The 26,066-nt window shown below is 44.0% G+C and overlaps 1 protein-coding gene and 1 pseudogene across 10 annotated transcripts in view; both read right to left on the bottom strand.

Moving 5' to 3' along the window:
- Positions 1-3,671: 3,671 nt before the first annotated feature.
- LOC139032147 (mitochondrial import inner membrane translocase subunit Tim9 pseudogene) lies at positions 3,672-4,477 on the bottom strand (annotated as a pseudogene).
- A 15,088-nt stretch (positions 4,478-19,565) lies between these two features.
- NCMAP (non-compact myelin associated protein) overlaps positions 19,566-26,066 on the bottom strand; it is a 43,285-nt gene continuing 36,784 nt past the window's right edge. For all 10 annotated transcript variants that reach the window (XM_020902049.2, XM_070458937.1, XM_070458938.1 and 7 more), the window contains 2 exons: positions 23,517-23,601; positions 19,566-21,104 (listed from right to left, as the gene is read on the bottom strand). In XM_020902049.2, the coding sequence (XP_020757708.2) occupies positions 20,963-21,104; positions 23,517-23,601 (227 nt within the window). In that variant the 3' untranslated portion in view covers positions 19,566-20,962. The remainder of the gene's footprint in view (positions 21,105-23,516; positions 23,602-26,066) is intronic.

The raw sequence follows: 26,066 nt of genomic DNA, 5'->3' as shown, positions 1-26,066 counted from the left end.
GTCATTATGCAGATCTTCTGTAGATTCTGACAAATTCATCCACGTTATTTCAACTTTTTGCGAATTTCAACGTTTGGGTCATTTGTGGATATCTGTATATTGACTGATCTTTCTCTTCATTACAGATCACAGTTTCCTGTCTTGTTGAATGTCTAATAATTTTTTAAAATGAATTAATTTAGTTCTGTTTGGCTGCACGGGGTCTTCACTGCCTTTTGCTTGGGCCTTCTCTAGTTGTAGTAAGTGGGGACTACCCTTTGCTGTGATACACAGGCTTCTCACTGCCGTGGCTTCTCACTGTGGAGCACAGGCTCTTGGCGCCCAGGGTTCAGTAGTTGCAGGACCCCAGACTCATTTGAAAGGCAGGAGTAGAGATGCTGACAGAGAACAGATGTGTGAACGTGGGGAGGATGGGGTGCAGGGTGAATTAGGGGATTGGGATTGATATATGTACATTGTCATGGGTGAAAGAGATAGCTAGTGGAAACCTGCTGTATAGCTCGGGTTGCTCACCTTGGTGCTCTGTGGTGACCTAAATGGGTGGGATGGTTGCTGGGGAGGAAGATCCATGAGGAAGTGGGAAAGTGTGTACATCTAGCTGAAGTGAATAGACATGCTTCATTGTACAGTGGAAACGAACACAACGCTGCGAAGCAACTATAATGCAATTTTTAAAAAAAAGGAAATTTCACAAACACTCCAGAAAACAATTTGGTCTTATTGAATGAAATTAAAGATATGCAAACCTTATGACCCTTACTCCAAACAGTTGTATGCATGTACCAAGAGATATGTATAAAATATTCATAACAATATTCTATCTACTGTCAAAAACTTGAATGTAAACCTAAATGTCTGTCATCAGGATAAGGGATAGATTGTAATATGATTCCAAAGTGGGATATTATGCAAAAAGAATCAGGATTAAGTACAGCTCCATTCAACAAGATAGATGAAACAGAAATCTAAAGCTGAGTGAAAAAAAAAAAGTTGCAGAAGACTATGCACAATATGATGGCTTTCCTGGGGGCTCAAATGGTAAAGAATCTGCCTACAATGTGGGAAACCCAGGTTCCATCCCTAGCTAGGTAAGATCCCCTGGAGAAGGGAATGGCTAACCTCTCCAGCATTCTTGCCTGGAGAATTCTTTGGAGAGAGGAGCCTGGCAGGCTACAGTCTATGGGGTAATAAAGAGTCAGACAAGACTGAGAGGCCTTCACTTCAATTTCGCTTCACATGCACAATATGAGCTCATTTATTAAAAGCTGAAAAAAAATAGCAAAACTAAACCATGTATTATTTTAAGAAAGCACACATTTATAACAAAATTATTTTTAAAGTGAGGAACATTCAGGAAAGTGGTTCCCGGATGGGGTGATGGTGGAGAATAGAAGATAAGATAGGGAAGGAGTGAGGAGGTAGATTTTTAAACAGCCTTGGTAATGCTCCAACTCTTGAATCAGGACGTGTTCAGAGCCAGTTTTTAGAAATGTTCCTCTTTTTTTGGCTGCTCTAGGTCTTTGTTGAGGCACAAGGGCTTCTTCTAGTTGTGGCGCGCAGCCTTAGCTGCTCCATGGCATGTGAGATCTTAGCTCCCTGACCAGGAATGGAACTCCTGTCCCCTGCTTGGAAGGCAGATTCTCAGCCACTGCACCACCAGAAAAGTCCAAAAATGGTTCATACTTGGTATTTTACAAATACAATACAATGTGGCAGAGAAAAATTCCTGGCCATATTATTATATCTTTGAACTCCTTAATAGCTGGGATGTGAAAGACAATGGACTAATATTTTCAAAGTGCTAGAAGGCAAAGAACTTTGGAATGAGAACTTTATCTCTAGTTACACTGTCATTTAAATACTCCAGGAAAATAAATATTTATTCAAGACCTCAGGAATGTTGCCATGAAAGACCTTCTTTGAAATGCCTCCTAAAGTAAGCACAGCAAGAAGAGAACTGAATCCAGGAGAAAGTGATGAGATATGGGGAATAAAGGAGAATATATGACTGAATAAATTTTATTAGTATCTAGATAGAGATTTCTCCCCTTCCTCCCTTCTCTCCCCTCAAAAAACAAAGCAAAACAAAACAAACAAAAAACCTCCAAACACTGCAAATGTCAGAACTTAAAACTCCATGAGCTCTTAGCTGGTAATCAGAGAAATCCAAATGAAAGCAACAATTAGATAACATTTTATATCTGTTATAATGCCAAAAAGTAGAAACTCAAGGCAATTCAAAGGGCCAGTAAAGATATGGAGAGAACAGAATTTTCCACAAATTGCTGATGGAGGGAGGCATGAATTTATGTGTGCTTTGTCCCCAAACGCTGTATATAGATAAGTGTATCTCTGTTTGTCCTGTGACTCACCAATTCTACTCCTGAGTATGTATGTATATACCATCCCACTCCCTCCACTCCCCACCCCCCAAATACCAAAAAGACCTTTCACACAGATTCATAAGGTGTAAGTTTCAGAAGAGGGATTACCTGGTGCCTCAGTGGTAAAGAATCCGCCTGCCAATTCAGGAGACGTAGGTTCGATCCCTGCATTGGGAAGATCCCCTGGAGAAGGAAACGGCTACCCACTCCAGTATTCTTGCCTAGGAAATTCCATGAACAGAGGAGCCTGACAGGCTACAGTTCTTGGGGTCACAAAAGAGCTGGACCCACACAAAAACATAATAATAAAAAAGAAGAGTCACACGACTTAGTGAATAAAAACAACAGTAAAATTTCAGAATGTTTATTTCATGTTATGTATGTAGCTGAAGCTGGAGGCAAACCATGGTGCGTCCACCATTAAGAAGACAAATGAGAAAATGTGACCTTTGATGTCACACTGTACAGTGGTTAGAAATGATGAACTGGATTTACATTCAGTGAGAAGGCAAGAAGCAGAATATCTATACCACATTTATGTAAACTTATGTACATTCAAAACATTTATTCTTAAATGAACACTATGTTTTTCAAGACACATTCATTCACTCCATCAAGTATTTAATAACATTCTTTAATACTTATTATATGTCAGGCACCACTCCTGACATTGAGGATATAGTAGCAAACTAAGAAAATTGTGGTTTTTATAGAACTTATATTCTACTAGAAGAAAAGAGATGATAAAGAAAAATAAATGAGAAACACAAGATGAAGATTCTGGATGCAGGAGATGTGGTACCTTTTTTAAGAGACTCACTGTATTTTTCTATTATTTATTTTTGGTGCATGGTTCTTTGGTGCTATACATGGGTTTTCTCTAGTTGGGGCGAGCAGGGCCTACTCTTCATTGTGGCTTCTCATTGCAGTGGCTTCTCTCGTTGTGGATCATGGGCTCTAGAGCACTCAGGCTTCACTAGTTGCAGTACTTGGACTCAGTAGTCATGGTACATGGGCCTCTGTGGCATGTGAAATCTTCATGGACCAGGGATCAAGCCTGTGTCCCCTGCATTAAAAGGCAGATTCTTATCCATTGTTCCACCAGAGAAGTCAGAGATGTGCTATTTTTTAATACAGGGTGGGCATGGAAGTCCTCTCTGATAAGGGAAACTCTTTAAGAGGAGGAACAAGATTGGATATGTGGGGAATGAGAACTCTGGGCAGAGAACAGTACGTGCAAAGGTCCTGAGGTGGGAGTGTGTTTTGGTATGTTTTAGAAACATTAAGTTTCTTTTTTTTTTTTTTTTTGAAGAAACAATGGTTTATTTTTCTAATCAAGTGACCAAGCTGCTGAATCTGAAGGCCTCAACAAGTGTTGCATCTTATTATTTTCATTGAACAATAAGACCTTCTATTTTGATTATTCCTGTATATAACAATTTTGTTTCTCCAGTTGTTTCCATTTGCCAGTCATGACAGATGGTTTAACATGATGGCTACTGCTTTTAGAGGATTCCATCAGGTGAATCCTCATTTCCAGTGCAATAGCTGTTGGCAATTTTTCATCAAAAGTCCATCCGTTAGGACTTCTCTATCGTGGCTGGCCAAGGAGTCCTGCTTTGGCAGCTAGGGCTTCATCCTGCTGAATATGATATTCCTGAAATCTCATAGATATTCGTTGAGTCATTTTTAAGTACTTCTGTAAGCAATGTTCTGAACAGGTAGTCTCTTCTGGTTTTACTTCTCTTGTTGTGAAGTCTTTAACACAGTCCAAAAAGCAGATTTCTGTAAGTTTATTGTAGGTTCCAAGAAATTCTTTAAACTGTTTTATCTGATCAGATTCTGGTATTTGTGCAGCCATATTCTTTTGGTACGTTATTAGTCACCTTTCTTGATGCATGGGTTTCCTTTCTGTTCTGGAAAAGGAGTTGTCCAATCTTTGCTAGAATGTCTCCAGTAGGCCTGATTTCTTACTTAAGGACAGACTCGCATCCGACACCAAAAGAGGCTGGGGGGCTGCGTTGCCAGTCGACTCTTGGGGAGGGGGGCGGAGGGTTTGGGTCAGGGCGGGCGCCTCAGCCGCTGGATGAAAGAGAACAACATTAAGTTTCTAAATGCGTGGTCAGAGTAGAGAGAGGGTGAGTTATAGGAAGTGAGAGGTGTAGTCGGCGAGGTCACACAGGGCTTTACAGGCTGTGGTATGCACTTAGGGTTTTGCTTGGAGCAAAATGAGAGGCTTTTAGGGGAGGAGTGAAATGATCTGGCTTATTTTTACAGAATCACCACGGTTTTTGTACAGAGCTAAGACTAGAGGCTGGAAAGTGTTAATGAGGGATCACAGCAATCTAGGACAAGGTGATGGTGGTTTGGAAGAGGGTGGTGTGAGAGATGCAAAAGGCCAATCTTTAGAGAAAAAACGGAAAGCTACCAGCGAGTATCTTTAAGGACTGGTGATGGGGAACAAATACCTCAAACAAAATATTTTCAGAAGTGCTAAGCATCAGAGAAACAAATTTGACTACATTAAATGAAAAACATTTGTTCATCAAAAGATACCACCAAGAGTAAAAGGACCAGCTATAAACTGGGAGAAAAATGAGGATTTTTAAAAGAGCAGACAATTTATGAGTGAATGGGTGTTGAGGGAACTGGAGGTACCATGGATGTTGCTGAGGGTTTTGGCCTGAGCACCTGGAAGACTGACAGGAAGACTGGGGAGAGTAAGTTTTGGTGAAAAAAACCAGGAGTTTGGTTTGAATGTTCAGGATGCCCATTAGACACCCAAGTGGAGGTATCAGGAGTCTATTGGCCATTTGTCTAGAATAGAATTCAGGGGAGAGTTCTGAGGTTACACTTTTAGAAGCTGCAATAGATAGGAGGTATTTAAATCATGGGATTTTTTTTTTTTTTGGATACAGTACATACTCTTGTATCTCACTTCTTCTTCTTCTTTTAGTATTTATTTATTTGACTGCACTAGGTCTTAGTTGTGGCACCTGGGACCCTCGGTCATCCTTGCAACATGCGGGGTCTTTAGCCGGGGCACACAGGTCCCCAGCTGCCGCACACAAACTCCCAACCGCAGCATGTGGGATCCAGTTCCCTAATCAGGGATAGAACCTGGGCCCTCCTGGGGAGCGAGGAGTCTCAGTCACGGGACCACCAGGGCAGTCTCTAAATCAGGGGATTTTTAAAAAAAGTTTATTTATTTTTAAATGAAACAAAGATGAATATTTTAATAATAAAAGGTACACTTCACAAAGAAGACAGACATCATAAACCATTAGACACCTTACCACAAAGATAAATAAAGGAAAAATTAGAAGAAAAATATAAGGAAAAAGAAAACATATCTAATCATAGCGAGACACACTAACATTTCTCTGAGAATATTTTATCAAGTGCAGAAAAAATAAGAATAGGAACATCTTGACTGATGTCATTAATAATTTCAATATAATAGATTTGTATTCAATTAATTTATATGAATCATATCCTACACAAAAAGTCCAGGAATTAAATGAAGTCACCAAGGAATGAGCAAGAGAGACTGAGATCAAGCACAGAGACACTTCTTTACTTAGAAGGAGGGAAGGTGGTGAGGAGCCAGCAATGGGGCTGGAAAGAAATGGTCGCTGAGGTTGGAAAAGAACTAAGAGAGGGTAGGGTTCTGGAGGGCAAGCGAGAAAGTATTTCCAGAAGGTAGGAGCAATAGGCTGTGCCCAGTTCTACTGATAAGTTGATAAAATGAGGCAGCACTAAAGAGTTTTGGTAAAGTTAACTTAATGCAATGATGAAATTAAAAGCCTCACTAGAAAGGGCTCTAGAGAGACCAGGAGAAGTGGGTAAAGCAAGGAGAGATGGTACTTTGTGTGTGGGGGGGAGTGGGGGTCTTGGAAGAACTCTATTTCCAGTTACCACCTCTGCTCTCCATTCTAACAGTGATATAAAAAGAATAGAGAACACACACACTCACTCACACACACACACACACACACACTCATATACAAATCAGGTCATGAGATTAGCAGCTAATCCCTTACCTCCCCAGCCACTCCCGGATCAGGTCAAAGGTTTTTAAAAAAGATTTTTTAATTTATTTGGCTGCACCTGGTCTTAGTTGCAGCTTGCAGGGTATTCAGTCTTTGTTGCAGCACTCAGGTTCTTTAGTTGAGACATGTGAACTCTTAGTTGCGGGCTCTAGTTCCCTGATCAGGGATGGAACCTGGGCCCTTGGCATTGGGAATGCAGAGTCTTAGCCACTGGACCGTCAGGAAAGTCCCAAGTTTAACCGATGTTTATCCTCAGCTCTTTCTGCTTCCCTCTCTCTCCAGGCCTCTGGCCTTCCCTGAAGGCTGCACCATCAGAAGGGAAAAGAGATGCAGACCTTGGAAAAGGCTGTGTGGCAGTTTGGTCATCTGAGAACAGGTCGGGGGGCACATGGAGTGGGCTGCCATCCCCCCCCCCCGCTCCTCCAGCCTTCTTCGTTGACCCAGGTACACCCCCCCCCCCCCCACCAAATCCAACAATGTGGCCAGCCCGTGCCCAAAGGCACCATCCCTCTGGCCTCTCAATTTCATCTCTACAGGCCCTGTAAGACTGCCAGACTCTAATGGTCCTTGTACCAAAGCACCGCTTCCCTCAGATAAGGCTCCTTCCTTTAGCAGAGGTCCCTAGCCAGGTCCCCCAACCTCCACAGACCCCTGGCCTGGAGGAATCAGAGGCTAGAAGTTTGGGGCATGAATGTATCAATGAGTGCATGGGACATTTTGAAGGAGGTCGCCATTATCTTCATTACCTCCACCATAGTTTGGCCTCAGGTCAAACAACAGGGAGGGAACACAGCCCTGCCCATCAACAGAAAATTGGATTAAAGATTTACTGAGCATGGCCCCACCCATCAGAACAAGACCCAGTTTTCCCCTCAGTCAGTCTCTCCCACCAGGAAGCTTCCATAAGCCTCTTACCCTCTATCAGAGGGTAGACAGACTGAAAATCTCAGTCACAGAAAACTAATCAGTCTGACCACATGCACCGCAGCCTTGTCTAACTCAATGAAATGATAAGACATGCCATGTAGGGCCACCCAAGACGGATGGGTCATGGTGGAGAGTTCTGACAAAATGTGGTCCACTGGAGAAGGGAATGGCAAACCACTTCAGTATTCTTACCTTGAGAACCCCATGAACAGTATGAAAAGGCAAAAAGATAGGACACTGAAGGATGAACTCCCCAGGTCAGTAGGTGCCCAATATACTACTGGAGAAGAGTGGAGAAATAACCCCAGAAAGAATGAAGAGAAGGAGCCAAAGCAAAAACAACACCCAGTTGTGGATGTGACTGGTGATGGAAGTAAAGTCTGATACTGTAAAGAACAATATTGCATAGGATCCTGGAGTGTTAGGTCCATGAATCAAGGCAAATTGGAAGTGGTCAAACAGGAGATGGCAAGAGTGAACGTCGACATTTTAGGAATCAGCGAACTAAAATGCACTGGAATGGGTGAATTTAACTCAGATGACCATTATACCTACTTCAGTGGGCAGGAATCCCTTAGAAGAAATGGAGTAGCCATCATAGTCAGCAAAAGAGTTAGAAATGCAATAGTTGGATGCAATCTCAAAAATGACAGAATGATCTCTGTTCGTTTCCAAGGCAAACCATTCAATATCACAGTAATCCAAGTCTATGCCCTGACCAGTAGTGCTGAAGAAGCTGAAGTTGAATGGTTCTACGGAGACCTACAAGACCTTCTAGAAGTAACACCCAAAAAAGATATCCTTTCCATTATAGGGAGCTGGAATGCAAAAGTAGGAAGTCAAGAAAATACTGGGAGTAATGGGCAAATTTGGTCTTGGAGTACAGAATGAAGCAGGTCAAAGGCTAACAGAGTTTTGCCAAGAGAACGCACTGGTCATAGATAGCAAACACCCTCTTCCAACAACACAAGAGAAGACTCTACACATGGACATCATTAGATGGTCAATACTGATTTCAGACTGATTACATTCTTTGCAGCCAAAGATGGAGAAGCTCTATAGAGTCAGCAAAAACAAGACCGGGAGCTGACTGTAGCTCAGATCATGAACTCCTTATTGCCAAATTCAGACCTAAATTGAAGAAAGTAGGGAAAACCACTAGATCATTCAGATATGACCTAAATCAAATCTCTTATGATTATACAGTGGAAGTGACAAATAGATTCAAGGGATTAGATCTGATAGACAGAGTGCCTGAAGAACTATGGACAGAGTTCATGACATTGTACAGGAGGCAGGGATCAAGACCATCCTCAAGAAAAAGAAATGTAAAAAGGCAAAATGGTTGTCTGAGGAGGCCTTAGAAATAGCTGAGAAAAGAAGAGAAGCTAAAGGCAAAGGAGAAAAGGAAAGGTATATCCATTTGAATGCAGAGTTCTAGAAAATAGCAAGGAGAAATAGAAAGCCTTCATCAGTGATCAATGCAAAGAAATAGAGGAAAAAATATGATGGGAAAGACTAGAGATCTCTTAAAGAAAATTAGAGATACCAAGGGAACATTTTATGCAAAAGTGAGCACAATAAAGGACAGAAATTGTATGGACCTAACAGAAGCAGAAAATGTTAAGAAGAGGTGGCAAGAATATACAGAAGAACTATACAAAAAATATCTTCACGACCCATATAATCATGATGGTGTGATCACTTACCTAAAGCCAGACATCCTGGAATGTGAAGTCAAGTGGGCCTTAGGAAGCATCACTACAAAGCTAGTGGAGGCGATGGAATTCCAGTTGAGCTATTTCAAATCCTGAAAGATGATGCTATGAAAGTGCTGCACTCAATATGTCAGCAAATTTGGAAAACTTGGCAGTGGCCACAGGACTGGAAAAGGTCAGTTTTCATTCCAATCCCAAAGAAAGGCAATACCAAAGAATGCTCAAACTACCACACAATTGCACTCATCTCACACCCTAGCAAAGTAATGCTCAAAATTCTCCAAGCCAGGCTTTAACAGTACATGAACCGTGAACTTCCAGATGTTTAAGCTGGTTTTAGAAAAGGCAGAAGAACCAGAGTTCAAATTGCCAACATCCATTGGATCATTGAAAAAGCAAGAGAGTTCCAGAAAAACATCTACTTCTGCTTTATTGATTATGCCAAAGACTTTGTGTGGATCAAAACAGACTGTGGAAAGTCATGTATGGATGTGAGAGTTGGGCTATGAAGAAAGCTAAGCACTGAAGAATTGATGCTTTTGAACTCTGGTGTTGGAGAAGACTCACGAGAATCCCTTGGATTGCAAGGAGATCCAACCCAGTCCATCCTAAAGAAATCAGTCCTGAATATTCATTGGAGAGACTGAGGCTGAAGCAGAAACTCCAATATTGATAAAATGAGGCAGCACTAAAGAGTTTTGGTAAAGTTAACTTAATGCAATGATGAAATTAAAAGCCTCACTAGAAAGGGCTCTAGAGAGATCAGAAAAAGAAGTCAGTAATGCAAGTAGAGACAGCAGTTTGCCTGTGTGTGTGGGGGGGGGGGTGTGCGGGGGGCTTGGAAGAACTCTATTTCCAGTTACCACCTCTGCTCTCCATTCAAACGGTGATATAAAAAGAATAAAAACACATACACTCACTCACACACATACAAATCAGGTCATGAGATTAGCAGCTAATCCCTTACCTCCCCAGCCACTCCCGGATCAGGTCAAAGGATTTTAAAAAGATTTTTTAATTTATTTGGCTGCACCTGGTCTTAGTTGCAGCTTGCAGGGTATTCAGTCCTTGTTGCAGCACTCAGGTTCTTTAGTTGAGACATGTGAACTCTTAGTTGTGGCAGGTGAGACCTAGTTCCCTGATCAGTGTTGGAACCTGAGCCCCTGGCATGGGGGAGTCTTAGCCACTGGACCATCAGGAAAAGTCCCAAGTTTAACTTGGGATGTCTATCCTCAGCTCGTTCTGCTTCCCTATGTCTCCAGGACTCTGGCCTTCCTTGAAGGCTGCACCATCAGGAGGGAAAAGAGATGCAGACCTTGGGAAATTCTGTGTGTGGCAGCTTGGTCGTCTGAGAACAGGTAGGGGGCATACGGAGTGGGCTGCCATCCCCTCTCTCTCCTCCAGCCTTCGTCATTGCCCCAGGTACCCCCTTCCCAAATCCAACAATGTGGCCAGCCCGTGCCCAAAGGCACCGTCCCTCTGGCCTCTCAATTTCATCTCTACAGGCCCTGTAAGACTGCCAGACTCTAGTCCTTGTTCCAAAGCCACTGTTTCCCTCGGATATGGCTGCTTCCTTTAGCAGAGGTCCCTGGCCAGGTCCCCCAACCTCCACAGACCCCTGACCTGGAGGAATCAGAGGCTAGAAGTTTGGGGCAGTTGATGCCAACTCTCACCTGAATGGACCGTGAGCACCATCATGACAACCTGCCCGGCATATTCCAAAGTGACTGCAATGCCTCCTTCAACAGCTCAGGCCGCCCGCACACAGGGCAAAGTCGGTCTGTAGACAAAGCGGTGAGTGGCAGAGCCCAGCTAGGATTGACCCACCGGCACGTTACTGCCCAGGCCCCTCCTTGAGTGAGGAGGGCACAGGCTGTACCCACTGGCACCCCTATATCCAGACTGGACCAACAAGGCAAAGTCCCCGACTCCATGGGGCACTTCCTGCATCAGGACAGTCTGCTGTGGTCAGCCCTGGACTTCCAGACCCCCCGAGAAGTTGGTGCCAATCGGCAGCCAGATTCAGTCTAAGGCATACAGGTCTGAACCTGGTTTGTCCTCTGGGGTCTGCGGGCCCATCTTTGAGTCTTGTGCCCCTCCCTCTGCTCACCTGAGACCACCCAGCTCCCACTTCCTTTTCTTCTTCCTCTGAGCTCTGGGTCTCCTTCAGAGGATTCCCCCCACCCACCCCCGTCTTCCACGTCTGTGACTTCGATGTGTGATCAGAGCATGTGCCCATCCTTCTAAAACGTCTCACAAAGAGGTGACTGTTCCCCTGAAGACCCATCGTCTCGAGACACAGCGAGGACCTCCCATGGTGCTCCAGAGGGTGGGGGGGATGAGGTTTCAGAGCAGGTGGAAGGTCAAGGTGCCAGAAGACATCTATCTACCCGGAGCCCACCCCAAGCAAAACCCAATAAGATCGGGGGTGGAGAGCGATACTGGGGGAGCTGGACTCCTTGGGGATAAGGAAGGGAAAGGAAAATGCAGCTGCAGAGCAGAGATCAGCGCTGCGGCCCCAGCGCATAGGCTGCTCACGGTCATATCCACGTCCTCGGTGGGAGAGGCGGTCACGGGAGTGGCAAATAGGGGCATGGGGCACATCCTCCATGGCTGTGACATGGGTGTGCCTGTGCTGGATGCTCTTGTGAGTGTCCTGGGTGGAAAGCCACACCTGGGTGTCTAGCTGTGACCATGGAAGTCCTCATGCAGGTCTCCCTGACCCTCGTGTCTGGCCAGCAGCAGCCCCAAGGCCACCCAGTGTAGACCCCCGGCCTCCAACCACCGGGCTGGCCAGAGGGAAGGGGCAGTGACCGCACTTAACCTTCAGCTCCATACCTGTGCGGGGTCCGTCTTACTCCACTCAGGCCCTCTTCTGTGGGTCACTCCTCCATTCCTTTCTGCCAAACCTGCATTGTTCCCAAGACTGTTCCACAGCACTTTGGAAGAGTTTTCCTATCAGGGAAAGCAGAGATGTGGCCCAGTGCCAGGAGGGACCTGCGTGGTCAATGGAAAGTTTTTGCTCATTTGTTTTCAATGAGCTAAATTTTAAAAATTAAAGGGAGTGTCTATGGTGGAGAAGAAAGCAGGAGTGGGAACTCAGGGTGACGTTGTTACTGTTGCTCAGTTGCTAAGCTGTGTCCCACTCTTTGGGACCCCATGGACTGCAGCAGGCCAGGGTGAAGTGGAGAACAGAAAACCAAGGATGACAGAGCTATAATCTGGAGAAAACAGAGGAGCTGTCTCTGCTGGAGGCCAGGCAGGGTGGAGGAGCAAACACACAGAATAAAAGGAAACAAAACACCCCTCTTTTCCCCTCCTGTTCTTTATTATACACAGCAAACTGCCCAATTCACAGTTCTTCCATTCAATGTTGTGAATACGCAGACATTAATGTGTTCTATCTCTTTTACTCCATATGCCTCCTAAGACAAGAACTGAAAAGCTAGAAAGAATGAACGAATTGGTTGCTCTGTTTCTCTGAGATCAATTAAGACACTGCAACATCTTTAAAGAGCATCTGGGGTCCCAGGTACTGTTCAATTCAAGAGACTGAGTTTGAGCCAGGAAGGGGCCCTTTCTGCTAATACCTGGGCTGTGATCAGACCAAGGGTTTTATGTCACTAGAGACCTGAAGGTCATTTTGTTTTTACCTGCTCCTCCCGAACGTGGGCAGACCATCAGAGTCCAGGACAGTAGTATCTACTGAACCACAGTTATTCGCCTGTTTGCCAGGAAATTTTTTGTGCAGGGAATGAGTGTCCGAGGACAAAGGGCTACAGAACTGACACAATGCCCCGCTGTGTGCTACCGTCCAGTGGGCTCGAGACGATTCCTGGAGACATTTTTGTTGGGTTACTGCACACCCACAAATAGCTACTTAAAAACAAGGAAAAGAACAAAACTTCACAATTCTAGGGTTATTTAGAAAAGGCATTTAAAAATTAACAGACGCTCCTGTTACTTCTTACAATAGACTCAAAATTGTCCTCCCAGCCTGTGGTCTCTCCCACACCAATCCATTCTGCACACGGTAGCAGGATCCATCTCCATAAAGCACAGCTCTGATCTGCTCACTTACACGTTCCAGCACGTTCCATGGCTCCACATTGCCTTTAAAACAGCAAACCCCGAAGATCCTTCATCCTGGAACCCCTCATCTCCTCCCCTCGCCCACCTCCCACTGCTTCCTTGAACACCTGCTCAGCTGAAGCTTCTCTCTCCACCGGGGCTCCCTTCGTCTCCTCCTCTCCTCCCACCCTCCCCTGCTCATTCCTACTCAGCCTTTCTGTCTTCACACAGATGTTGTTTCAACCGAGGAAGCTTCTTCCCTACGTGCCAACCTCTGGGCTGAGCTAGGTGCCCGAGCAAGAGGCTTCCACAGCATCCTGAACTTTCTTCTATCACGAGCATAACTGTTCCATCCATTTGCAGGTGTTTGTTTCATTGTCTTTCCTGCTACACGGGATGTTCGGTGACGTCAGGGCCACGTCTATCCCACCCTCTTCGTCTCTCCAGTGCCCGTGAATGTGAGCCACAGAGAAGGAATAAGTGAACCCAAACGTCTTCTGCAATTTGATAGTGGTGATGGCTGCCCAACTCTGTGAAAATACCAAAAACCACTGAAGTGCATACTTTCAAAGGGCGAACTTGATGGAATGCAATTTACATACCAAAAAAATGGTTAGTTTTTTAAAAGGCAAGCCATAAGATGACAGAGGACTTATATCCAGAACAGATATACAACTCCAGCAAATCAATGATAAAAAAGGAAACAACCAAACACAAACAATGGATAGACAAATGGAAAGGCAACTTTGTGAAAGAGGAAATCTAATGAAATTGAAATGGCCAATAAACATGAAAATCAGTTCCACTCATCATCAGGGAATACAAGTTAAAACCATATTGACATGTTGATACATGGCAGAAACCAACACAATGTTGTAAAGCAGTTATTCTCCAATTAAAAATAAACAAGTTAAAAAACACAATAAGGGACTTCCCTGGTGATCCAGTGATTAAGACTCTGCTCTTCCAATGAGTGGGGTTGGGGGGTGGGGGTGGGGCTGAGATCCAACATGTTGCATGTTGAGGCCAAAAAAAAAAGAAAAAAAATTAAACATAATTTTTGTGACATGATGAAATACTACCACAATGAGAATTGATGCTCTTCAACTACAGGTGACAAGATGAACATGTATTACAAACGCCATACTGTGCAAAACAATCCAGAAACAAGAGTCTACACTGTAATGCTACTTACAGACACAGTCGTTCTATGGTGGAACAAGGTAGGATCGTGGGTACTCCTTGTGGGAGGTGAGTAGGGTGGGAGGAAGAAGGAGGTGCTAGGGTGCTAGGAATACTTTACTTCTTGATTTGCATGCCAGTTACACAAGTGTGCTCAATTTGTGAACATTTTTTGAGCTGCATACACACATTTTATGTGTGTGTGTGATATTTCAATTAAAAATTAAAAAAAACCCTACCCATTCTTCCACGTACTTTTAAAATACTCCCTCAATAGCATTCAAAAAGTCACACAGTCTCTGGGTTAAGAGGAATTGACGGTAACTCTACCTCCTCTATAGTCTCATGGCACTTTGGGATCCTTTGCTCACACACCTGGAAGCATCTGCATGGAAAGAGAGAGAGCTCTGGGGACCTGGGTTCTAGGGCCAGTCACTTACCACGTGGGTGGGCACAGACGTGAGTCCCCCACAGCCACACGGCACTTAGCTACAAGCAGCAGGAAGTGACTCTTGAGCAGAAAAAGGAATCAGGTAGTTGCTAGAATTCCTAGAAGGCCAGAAGCAGGCTCAGAGGTATGATGCCAGGTATGATGCTTAAAATTACACCATAGAACCAGTTTGGGACAGATCCCACAGCTGTGGTTGTCAGGTAGAGCTCACACAGCCAACTCCAACGGGCAGTGGGGCTGGACTCCAGGATGCCCGCTGGGACTTTCCCGGTGGTCCAGTGGTGGAGAATCTGCCTGTTCAGGGGATTCCATGTAGGGAACATGGGTTCGATCCCCGTTCCGGGAACTAAGATTCCACATGCCTTGAGCCAGCTAAGCCCGTGCACCACAAGTACTGAAGCCTGTGCGCCTAGACGAGTCCATGCTCCGCAGCAAGAGAAACCACAAGGAGGAGCCCGTGATGGCAACGAAAAGGCGCTCCCAATCGCTGCAACGAGAGAAAACCCACACGCAGCAACGAAGACCCAGCACAGCCCAAAATAAAATCGATTAATTAATGAAACAAAGAAAAAAAAAGAAAAATTAAAAAAGAAAAGAATGCCCGATGTGGCAGCTCGAATCCCTGATGTGGCTGCCCCTTGAAGTGTAGGGTGCCAACACCTACCACCGGAGCAGATTCTGCACAGTTCCTACCTCTTGATGTTGCCAACTCTGGATTTGAAGTCTGTGGCAGGAGTGTCTGATTAGCAGAGCCTAGGTCATGTGACCTCGCCCTAACTGCAAGGGACTCCGAGAAAATGAGCGTCTGGCCTTTCCAGCTTTTATAGCAGGAGCTGGTCCTGCCTCTTTTTAAGTAGAAGATTTCCCAAACACAAGAATGGTCACTGTTGGTGCTCAGAGTAGCCTGCCCCAAGATATGCCACAATGGCTTCTTGAATTATTTTGAATTAAGGTTGCTTGGGAAACAGCTGGTGGGGAAAAAAATGATATTTATAAAAACCTAACATCCCATCTCTCCTTGACAGTGGGAAATAATTCTCCCATGTGAAGGTATCTTCCTTCTACCAGGAGAGAGAGCACCCTTATCAGCAGAGTTAGGAAAGTCAAGGCTAATAAAACTGCATAAACAAATATTGTCACTTCTTCATTCATCTGTTACTCCAAGCCCAAGCCTCTTTGTTTCACTGTTGTTGCTGTTGTTTAGTCGCTGAGTCATGTCTCATGTCTGACTCTTTGGTGACCCCATGGACTGTAGCCCACCATGCTCCTCAGTCCATGGGATTTTCCAGGGAAGAATACTGGAGAGGGTTGTCATTTTCTTATCCAGGGGATCTTCCTGACCCAGGGTTCGAACCAGGGTCTCCTGCATTGCAGACAGATCCTTTACCATCTGAGCCACCAGGGAAGCCCCCACAATGAACCAAAAGTGATATTGCATAAATATCCTGCTTTGTTCACTTCAGAGGTCTCATTTCTGACCTCTGTACATATGAATTAATCTTTTTCTCCTGTTAATCTGTCTTGTGTCAATTTAATCATTAGACCCACAGAAGGCAATGGCACCCCACTCCAGTACTCCTGCCTGGAAAATCCCATGGACGGAGGAGCCTGGTAGGCTGCAGTCAGTCCACGGGGTCGCTAAGAGTCGGACACGACTGAGCGACTTCACTTCCACTTTTCACTTTCACGCATTGGAGAAGGAAATGGCAACCCACTCCAGTGTGCTTGCCTGGAGAATCCCAGGGACAGGGGAGTCTGGTGGGCTGCCGTCTATGGGGTCGCACAGAGTCGGACACGACTGAAGTGACTTAGCAGCAGCAGCAGCAATCATTAGACCAGCCACATGAAGTCAACATGACCAAAAGGACAAATGTCAATGATATTGAGACCATTCATCTCAGATTAGGACTTGAACTCATGTGCGGGGGCTCAAATCCAGCCAAAATCCATGATCTTCCAACTGAGATCACACATCTGGTTTTAAGACTTAAAGAAGATCAGATTCTTGATGTCTCATGGCAGAAAGAATTCAATGAGAGACAAAGTAATAGGTGAAGTGAAGTGAAGTTGCTCAGTCATGTCTAACTCTTTGCGACCCCATGGACTGTAGCCCACCAGACTGCTCGGTCCATGGCATTTTCTAGGTGTGAATACTGGAGTGGGTTGTCATTTCCTTCCCCAGGGGATCTTCCCAACCCAGGGATCGAACCCGGGTCTACTGTAGGCAGACGCTTTACCGTCTGAGCCACCAGGGGAGCCAGAGTAGATGTATTTAGAGAGGAACACATTCCTCACAGAGGGTGTGAATCATCTCAGAAGACAAGAGTGGCCTCGAAATATGGTGTGGTTAGCATTTATTAGCCTAATTTCATAGGCTAATGTGTGGGAGAAGTGTTTCAGCTCTTTTGGGGAAGAGGGTGGAGATTCCCAGGAATTGGGCCATCAGCCACTTTTTGACCTTTAAGGTCTGCCTGGAAATTGTCATGGCACCTGTGAGGGTGTCATTTAGCTTGCTGACATGTTACAGTGAATGCATACTGAGGCTCCAGGTTTAGTGGAAGTTGACAAATCCACCATCTTGAACCTATTTAGTTCTGATAAGTTTATGTCATGTCCTCGGACTGTGCCATTCTTTTGAAGGTTGTGCCCTGCCCCCTTCCCTGTTTCACTTGCACCTGTTTCCTCATCCAAAGAATAGAAAAAATGCTCACCCTATGCATGGGAGTCGTAATGGCTAAAGAAGCTAGTGGGTAGAAGGGATTCATCCTGTGCCTGGCACAGAGAGGAGCTTAATTAATGGTAAACATCATTATTGGTAATTTGGGTTCCATTCTAATGTCTCCTCCACTCCTAGGGGTCTCCAAACTTCGGCATCTCAGCCTACTGTGAAATGGAATCCCCTTTTTAATATTTAATGAAATTAACAAGTTTTCTAGCTCACAGAGCAGTCCACCTTTTCCACCATCCTTCGGAACTGAGAGTGCAATGTTTGAAGCAGCTCTGGCCTTCCCTTAGGATCCTGTTTACATTGTCAAGGAAAGAAAGTTTCCAGAAAAGGTATTTGTTAGCTCCAAATTGAAATCAACTCAACAAATATTTGATTTAAACATTTTTTTATTTTTAGACATTTAAGCATTTAATATCTTTCTTTGATTCAGTAGCCAAATAAGGCACCATCTGCTCAGTGTGGAAAGGCACCTGTCAGAAACAAAATACAACTGTGTTGCAAGATGCCTGTCTCAGGAGGCCAGCTGCAGACTCCCTGAGAGCAGAGACCGTGCGTACTGTGTGTAGTAGCGCTTCAACTGGCACACAGGAGCCCTAAGGACGTTTATTGAGTTCATCGTCATCAGTGAAAACCAAAACACAACAATCCTTTTTTCTTTGCCTCCCCCTCACCTCTCTACCCTCCTTTTCCATTTCCAAACTTTCATTTATACTAGAGGAATATGCTTTTCTTTCTTGGAAGATTCCACTGTGGGCAGAAGAGTTTGGTTTTTGAGTAGTTTTTGTTGTTCAGCTGCTAAGTTGTGTCTGACTATCTCCCGGAGTTTGCTCAAATTCATGTCCATTGAGTCAGTGATGCCGTCCAGCCATCTTACTGTCTGCGGTCCCTTTCTCCTCCTGCCTTCAATCTTCCCCAGCATCAGGGTCTTTTCCAATGAGTCGGCTCTTCGCATCAGGTGGCCAAAGTATTGGAGCTTCAGCTTTAGCATCAGTCTTTCCAATGAATATTCAGGGTTAATTTTGTTTGGATTGACTGGTTTGATCTCCTTGATGTCCAAGGGACTCTCAAGAGTCTTCTCCAACACCACAGTTCGAAAGAATCAGTTCTTTGGGGCTTAGCCTTCTTTATGGTCCAACTTTTTTTTTAAAGCAAAATACTTTTGGGAAACATATCTACGTGTGCTTGAGTCCTTAAATGGCTTTGCCCTGGTTTGAGGCATCTCATGCCTTGCTCCTTGAGACTAAATGGTAGGGGGAATGAAGCAGGACTCCTTAGAGCTTGGATGGACTTGGAAAGGGCGCCCTTGGCTACAGAAGCCCAAAGAAGCTAACAAAGTGAATTTACCCCACTTTTGTTGTGGAAGCTAGACCCTGACCTCCACTCAGACACATGAATAAGCCTGTCCTACTCTTGTTCAACTCACAGAAGAATCCACATTCTTTGAGCCAGGGTGTTAGGGAAGAGTATGATACAACACAAAGATGGACCCTGGAGTCAAAGAGACCTGGATCTGAGTCTTGTCTTTGCAACTTACTAGCTGCGAGACTTTTGGCAAATATTTTTTCTCTTTGAGTTTGAAATTCCCAATGGCAAATGGAAAAAATAGCATCTCCCAGGGTAACTGGGAAAGACAAATCCCAGGAGAAAACTTATATGAAAGCACCTTGAAAAGTGTCTGGTGGATATTTAAACACAGGATGGAGAAGAGATGTCTGGGAAGAAAGAATTTGCCAGTGTTTTTCCAGACATATTCTTGTGTGTGTGTGTGTGTTTGTGTGTGTGTGTTTGGCCACATGGCCCTCAGGGATCATAGTTCTCTGACCAGGGATTGAACCTATGCCCCCGGCATTGGGAGTGTGAAGTATTAACCACTGGACTGCCAGGAAAGTCCCTCTCCAGACAATCTGAAGTGAGCATTTTTACAGTGGGGTGACAGGAGCTGTATAACTCTGGGTCAGTCTTCCTACCTCCAAGATCCTCAGTTTTCCCTCGAAAGGGATATCTAGAAGGAAAGACTCCTAGAATTTAAGATTAAAGATCAGAGTGTGTCACTTTCTGTAACAGAATACAGATTTATTACCTTGTTTCCAAGATGTTGTCAATTATAAAATGTACAATTGGTTAAAAAACAGTTTTTGAGAGGGAAAAAAAATACAACTTTGTTAATGGGTCCATCAATTTTAAAACATATTCTGACTTCAGAATCATTAAAATGGGAACAAGCATATGTCTTGCAACGGAAGAAATTCATGATAATAATGCTGGTTCCCATTTAGAGCGCATCTGTTGGGTGCCAGACACCACCTGAGCTACTTTACTAGGTGCTTGACGTGTTATAGTCATCCAGTGGGGCAGACATTATTCCATTTCATGTTAGGAAACAGAATAGGGAGGAGTCAAGTCACTCTCCCAAGGTCTCACAAACAGGAAGTGGGGCTTAGAAAACACATCACTTTAATCCCAAATTCTTTCCTTTTTCAACTGTTCTCCAGGCTAAGGAGTCAAAGAGACAAGTTCTGTCCAGGGGAATGGTTTGTGAATATGGTACTTTGAATATATCCAGAATCTTTGTAAAGTGACCAGGAAGGCTAGCGGTAACATAAATAGAGTTGTAATCTAATCAGTCTCCAAATACCTGACCTTGGAGGTAAGGTGGTAACTGGAGAGTGAGGACTGCTCAGAATCCAAATAGAGGGAAGCCAAGAAATGAGCCCGAGTCAAGCAGTCTCCAGGCGCATTCTTGGCCCGTGGACACTGCAATACGCTCTCATCCTAGAGGCCACTCTTCCCATGTCTTCCCAAGGTCATCCTGTGTCCTTGACTTTGACTCTTTACTAAAGATGTAGACACTTTTGGAGAATTCAATTTTTTCTATAACCTTTCTTAAAGATGGAGGAATGTGCAGATCAGTTGTCAGAAGCTAGCTAGTGTTCATTTAGTTCTAGAACAAGTTGTACATGAACAAGTTGAGTTTTGGTTAGTGAGCCCCAGTTAGTTCCCCTGTGCCTGATTATGGGATCGAGTATTTTCGGCTGCAAAGCTATGGATAGGGCCCTTCCTCTGATATGACCGCAGGCAGACCCCATGACTCTCAGGAGCACGCCCTGACTCCTGACTCCTAACCAGAAGACGCCTGGGCTATCTGCATGCCTGCCTACCTGTCTGTCTGTCTAGCTGTTGTGTTTAGAGGAGATGACTAAACCCACATCAGTGGATTCCCAACATAGCAGAGCTTTTAGGAAGGGTGGTGGCAGGGATATGGATGAAGCTGGGCTGGGGTTGGGCAGGATGGGGTTGGGAGTCACCAGAAGCATAAGGGATTGAGTAAGAGATGCCCCAGTCAACCTGACTGGAAGGGACTCGTCGTGAAGCTGCCAGAGGAGAAATGTGCTTCTTGGTCTTGACTGAAGGCTCTTTGGTCGGTGGCTGAGCCAGCACCAGCGTGGGCGTCACCGAGCCTCCACGTGGATATCAACAGGGCTGAAGGTCACCGTTGCAGGCTGTTGGCTGATATTGCTGTTTGCGCCCAGGGCAGAAGGGGAAGCTGGCTTGGGGCCCTTGGGTTCCAGCTCCCGTCTCGTCCTCATTTTCCTGTAACGAGATACCCACACAGGGCTGAGTCTTCCTTGTTGTGTGCCCTGCGGAACAGGCTCTGTAACCACAGCTCCAGCGAGGAGATTACTGTAGATACTGCTACTGCATATAATTTCCTGTGCGATCCAGTAGGACCTTGTTGTTTATCTATTTTATATATAGTATCTGCTAACCCCAAACTCCTAATTTATTCCTCTCCCCCGACTCCCACCTTTTCCCTTCGACAACCATAGGTTTGTTTTTTATGTCTACGAGTCTGTTTCAGTTGTATCTTGTTTACTTATTTCATTTTTGGCCACACTGCCAAAAAGAATCCCTGACCAGTGCACACCCTGCATTGGAAGTGTGGTGTCTTAGCCACACTTAGGGAAAGCCCCTGTTTCTGTTTTATAAATAAGTTCATTTGTATCAGATTTTAGGTCCTATATGCAAATGATGTGTGTGTGTTAGTCGTTCAGTCGTGTCCAACTCTTTGCAACCCCATGGACTGTAGCCTGCCAGGCTCCTCTGTCCATAGGATTCTCCAGGCAAGAATACTGGAGTGGATTGCCATTCCCTTCCCTAGAGGATCTTTCTGACCCAGGGATCGAACTCTGGTCTCCTGCATTGCAGGCATTTTCTCTACCGTTTGAGCTACAGGGAAGTCCTTATATAAATGATATCATATGATATTTGCCTTTTTCTGACTTATTTCACTTAGTATGATAACCTCTGGGTGCATCCATGTTGCTGCAAATGGCATTATTTATTCTTTTTCATGGAGGAGTATTCCAGTCTGTATGCATACCATATCTTCTTCATCCATTCATCTGTTGATGGACATTTAGGTTGTTTGCATGTCTTGCTATTGTTAAGTAGTGCTGCTATGAACATTGGGGTGCATGTATCTTTTTGAAGTATGGTTTTTCTCTGGATATATGCCCAGGAGTGGAACTGCTAGTTCATATGAAAACCAACCCTGAATACTCATTGGAAGGACTGATGCTGAAGCTGAAACTCCAATAATTTGGCCACCTGATGTGAAGAACTGACTCACTGGAAAAGACCCTGATGCTGGGAAAGATTGAAGGCAGAAGGAGAAAGGGATGACAGAGGATGAGATGGTTGGATGGCATCATTGACTCAATGGACATGAGTTTAAGAAAGCTCCAGGAGTTGGTGGTGGAAAGGGAAGCCTAGCGTGCAGTAGTCCGTGGGGTTGCAAAGAGTTGGACATGACTGAGCAACTGAACAGATGGAAATGGCAACTCACTCCAGTATTCTTGCCTGGAGAATTCCATGGACAGAGGAGCCTGGTGGGCTATAGTCCACAGGGTTGCAAAGAGTTGGACACAACTGAAGCAACTTAGCGTGCATGTGTGGTTGCTCTCATTTTAAGGTTTTTAAGAAACCTCCGTATTGTTCTCCACAGTGGCTGCACCACTGGCATTCCCACCCACAGTGCAGGAGGGTTCCCTTTTCTCCACCCCCTCTCCAGCATTTATTATTTGCAGATTTTTTAATGATGGCTATTCTGATCAATATGAGGTGATACCTCATTATAGGTTTTTTTTTTTTCAAATTTGTATTGGAATATAGTTGACTTACAATATTGTGTTAATTTTAGCTGTACAGCAAAGTGAATCAGCTATATATATATACATATATCCACTCTTTTTTAGATTCTTTTCCCATATAGGGCATTACAGAGTACTGAGCAGAGTTCCCTATGCTATACAGTAGGTTCTTATTGATTATCTATTTTATATAGAATAGTATTTATATGTCAATCCCAATCTTCCAATTTATCCCTCCCTCCTTACCAACTGGCAACCCTAAGTATATCTGATACATGTGTAACTCGACCTCATTACAGCTTTGATTTGCATTTCTCTAATATTCAGTCATGTTGAGTGTGGCCACCTGTGTGTTTTCTTTGGAACAATGTCTATTTAGAGACACTTCCACTGTCATTATCATTACTGTATATCGAAAATACTTCTCTAAATACAAAAATCTATGGCCACTGTGAAGTTCTTCCAGTAGTGAAAGTGAAAGTGAGGTTGCTCAGTTGTGTCTTACTTTGCAACCCCATGGACTGTAGTCTACCAGGCTCCTCCATCCATGGAATTTTCCAGGCAAGAGTACTGGAGTGGATTGTCATTTCCTTCTCCAGGGGATATTCCCGACCCAGGGATCGAACCTGGGTCTCCCATATTGCAGGCAGATGCTTTACCGTCTGAGCCACCAGTCAAGTTTATTCTTCCAGTAGAATAAACATCAAAAAAGGACCCACAAAAGGTAAGAGCATTTGAAAATGGACTCAAAGATACTGCTGTGCAGATAACAGGCAACTACAAACGTGAGCTTCCATTCATTCTCGCATCACTGAAGGGACCAGATGGTTCTAAAGCCCAGCGCATCCCGTACCTGTTGTACATCTTCAGCAAGATCAGAACCACGGTGAAGATGATGATGACAACCACCACAATGGCAGCAACGATGGCTCCAGAACCTGCGAGGAAGACAGGAGTGGAGATGGCCAATGTGCAGAGAACGTGTTAGTTGCTCCCTCATGTGCGCTCTTGGTGACCCCATGGGCTGAAGCACGCCAGGGAATTTCCAGGCAGGAATACTGGAGTGGGTAGCCATTCCCTTCTCCAGACGACCTTCCTGACCCAAGGATCGAGCCTGGGTCTCCAGCATGGCAGGCAGATTCTTTACAGTCTGAACCACCAGGGAAGCCTGGGCTAGTGTGCAAACTGAAATCCAAAGAAGGATTCGTAAGGTGAGAGCAAGACCCATACAGTGGCTCCCTGCATCCTCACTGGGTCGAGGAGAGGCGTGAAAGCCACACTCACTGCTGGAACACTCACTGCTGACCCCAGGAGAGAATCGCTCCAGGGTAGCAGAGCAATGCTGCCTGCTGTGTGTGTGCGGGCCCTGAGCACATTACCTGCCAAAATTCTGCTGCAGGTCCAGTCCTGCTCCTATCATCCCCAACATAACTCCAAACTTCTTTCATGAAACAAAACATCCTTGCTTCTTTTTGATCATATAAAAGTAATATGTAATTTTTGTAGATTTATATGTGTATTTTAGCTGTGCCATATGGCATGTAGGATCTTAGTTCCCTGGCCAGGGATTGAACCCATGTTTTTTTCTGCATTCAAAGTGTGAAGTCTTAACCACTAGACTTCCAGAGAAGCCTCTGTAGATAATTTTGGTAATATAAATACAAGCCAAAAAGGAGGGGAGGCTAAGACCTCATTGCCCCAAGAACCACTGAGAGTCTACATATGTATACATTCACCAATGTGATCATATTTTTGCATATGTACATATTAAATATCCATAATCTTTTGAATAATTTAATAATCCCGTCTGAAAATCTATCTTAAGAAAATATTCATAAATATGGAAAAATATGCATTTGATAAAAATGGAACCATGTTCCATAAACTGTTTTACAACAAAATATCCTGATCATATTGCTGTATAGGTATATAGTTTTCTTCATGACTTTTGAAGGTTGTATAGTACTCCATTGTTTGGCTGGCCATAAGTTATTTGCCAGTTCTTTATTGAGGATATTTATGTTGCATTCAGTTTTACACTATTAAAAACAAGGCTATAATGAATGTCCTTGTAGCTTAATACCTCAGATTCTACTTTCAATATCAGCGCCCAGTCCTAATGTCAATTTCTAATTTTAGGTTCAAGATGAATATCCTTGCCAGAATTGATATTGAAAGTATCAAGAATCATAAAAAAGGTTCACACTTTAAACCAATCTATTTGATTCTGGATAATTGATCATAGGCAATAATCCCCAATAAAGATAAAGCTGTATAAATGAAAATGCTTATTACATTATAAATATTCTAAATATGGAAAAGGTTAAAAAAGATATGGTATACTTATCCCTTGAAGTATTATACAATAATTAAAATAATGATTATGAAGATTCTGGTACATGGAACACTTACGATGATGTAAAAGTGGAAAATAGAATATGGTACTATACACATAACCACATATACATATTGTAACCATTAAAATATGTATATACAAACATAACATTAAGCAAAAGAAGTCAGATACAAAAGATACAGATACATGATTCCATGTATACAAAGTTCAAAACCAGGGTAGAATTAATCTATGGTGGTAGAAATCAGAAGAGTGGGTTTCTTTGAGTGGGCATGGGCTAATGACTGCAAGGAGCACTGGAAATTCTGGAATACCGATGGTGGTCTGCTCCTTCATCTGGGTGCTGGTCACACAGCTGTGTGCACTCTGAAAATTCATCCAGCTGTGCACTTATCATTTGTGCAATTTTTTGCATGTATGTAATGCTTTTATAAAAAGCCTACTTTTGGACTTTCCTCCTGAAAGTCTAGTGATTAAGACTCTGCGCTTCCACTGCAGGGGGCACAGGTTTGATCCCTGGTCAAGGAATTAGGATCCCACATGCCTCCCACAGCATGGCCCAAAAGTAGTTTACTTAAAAAAAAAGACCTGCGCAATTATTCATAGGAAGAAAGAATGGGAGGGACAAATGGAGGGGCTGGGAAATCCATCATGGAGTAACTTGCTTTCCTGTCCTTCCTGGGGAGTCCAGTGGGGTTTGATGATTCCTTGTCATGGGGGCTGTCCTCTGTACTGAAGGGTGTTCAGCAGCATTCCTGGCTTATACTCACTAGATGCCAGGAGCACTTCTCCCCACACACCCCCAGATGGGATAACCAAAAACATCTTCAGGCATTGCCAAATATCTCCGGTGGTAGGGTTGCCAGATATAATATAGGATACCCAAGTATATTAGAATATCTGATAAATAATGACAAATTTCAAAATATGTCTGAAATATTACATATATCCTTTATTCTAAAAATCTATCAATTGTTTATCTTATATTCAAATTTAATTGGTAATCTGTTCTTTTATTTGCTCAATCTGGCAATCCTATTTAGGGGG

This window comes from Odocoileus virginianus, chromosome 30 (assembly GCF_023699985.2).
Source record: "Odocoileus virginianus isolate 20LAN1187 ecotype Illinois chromosome 30, Ovbor_1.2, whole genome shotgun sequence".
Taxonomy (NCBI): domain Eukaryota; kingdom Metazoa; phylum Chordata; class Mammalia; order Artiodactyla; family Cervidae; genus Odocoileus; species Odocoileus virginianus.
Note: the sequence above shows the minus strand (reverse complement) of the source record. Positions and strands in the feature narration are given on the sequence as shown.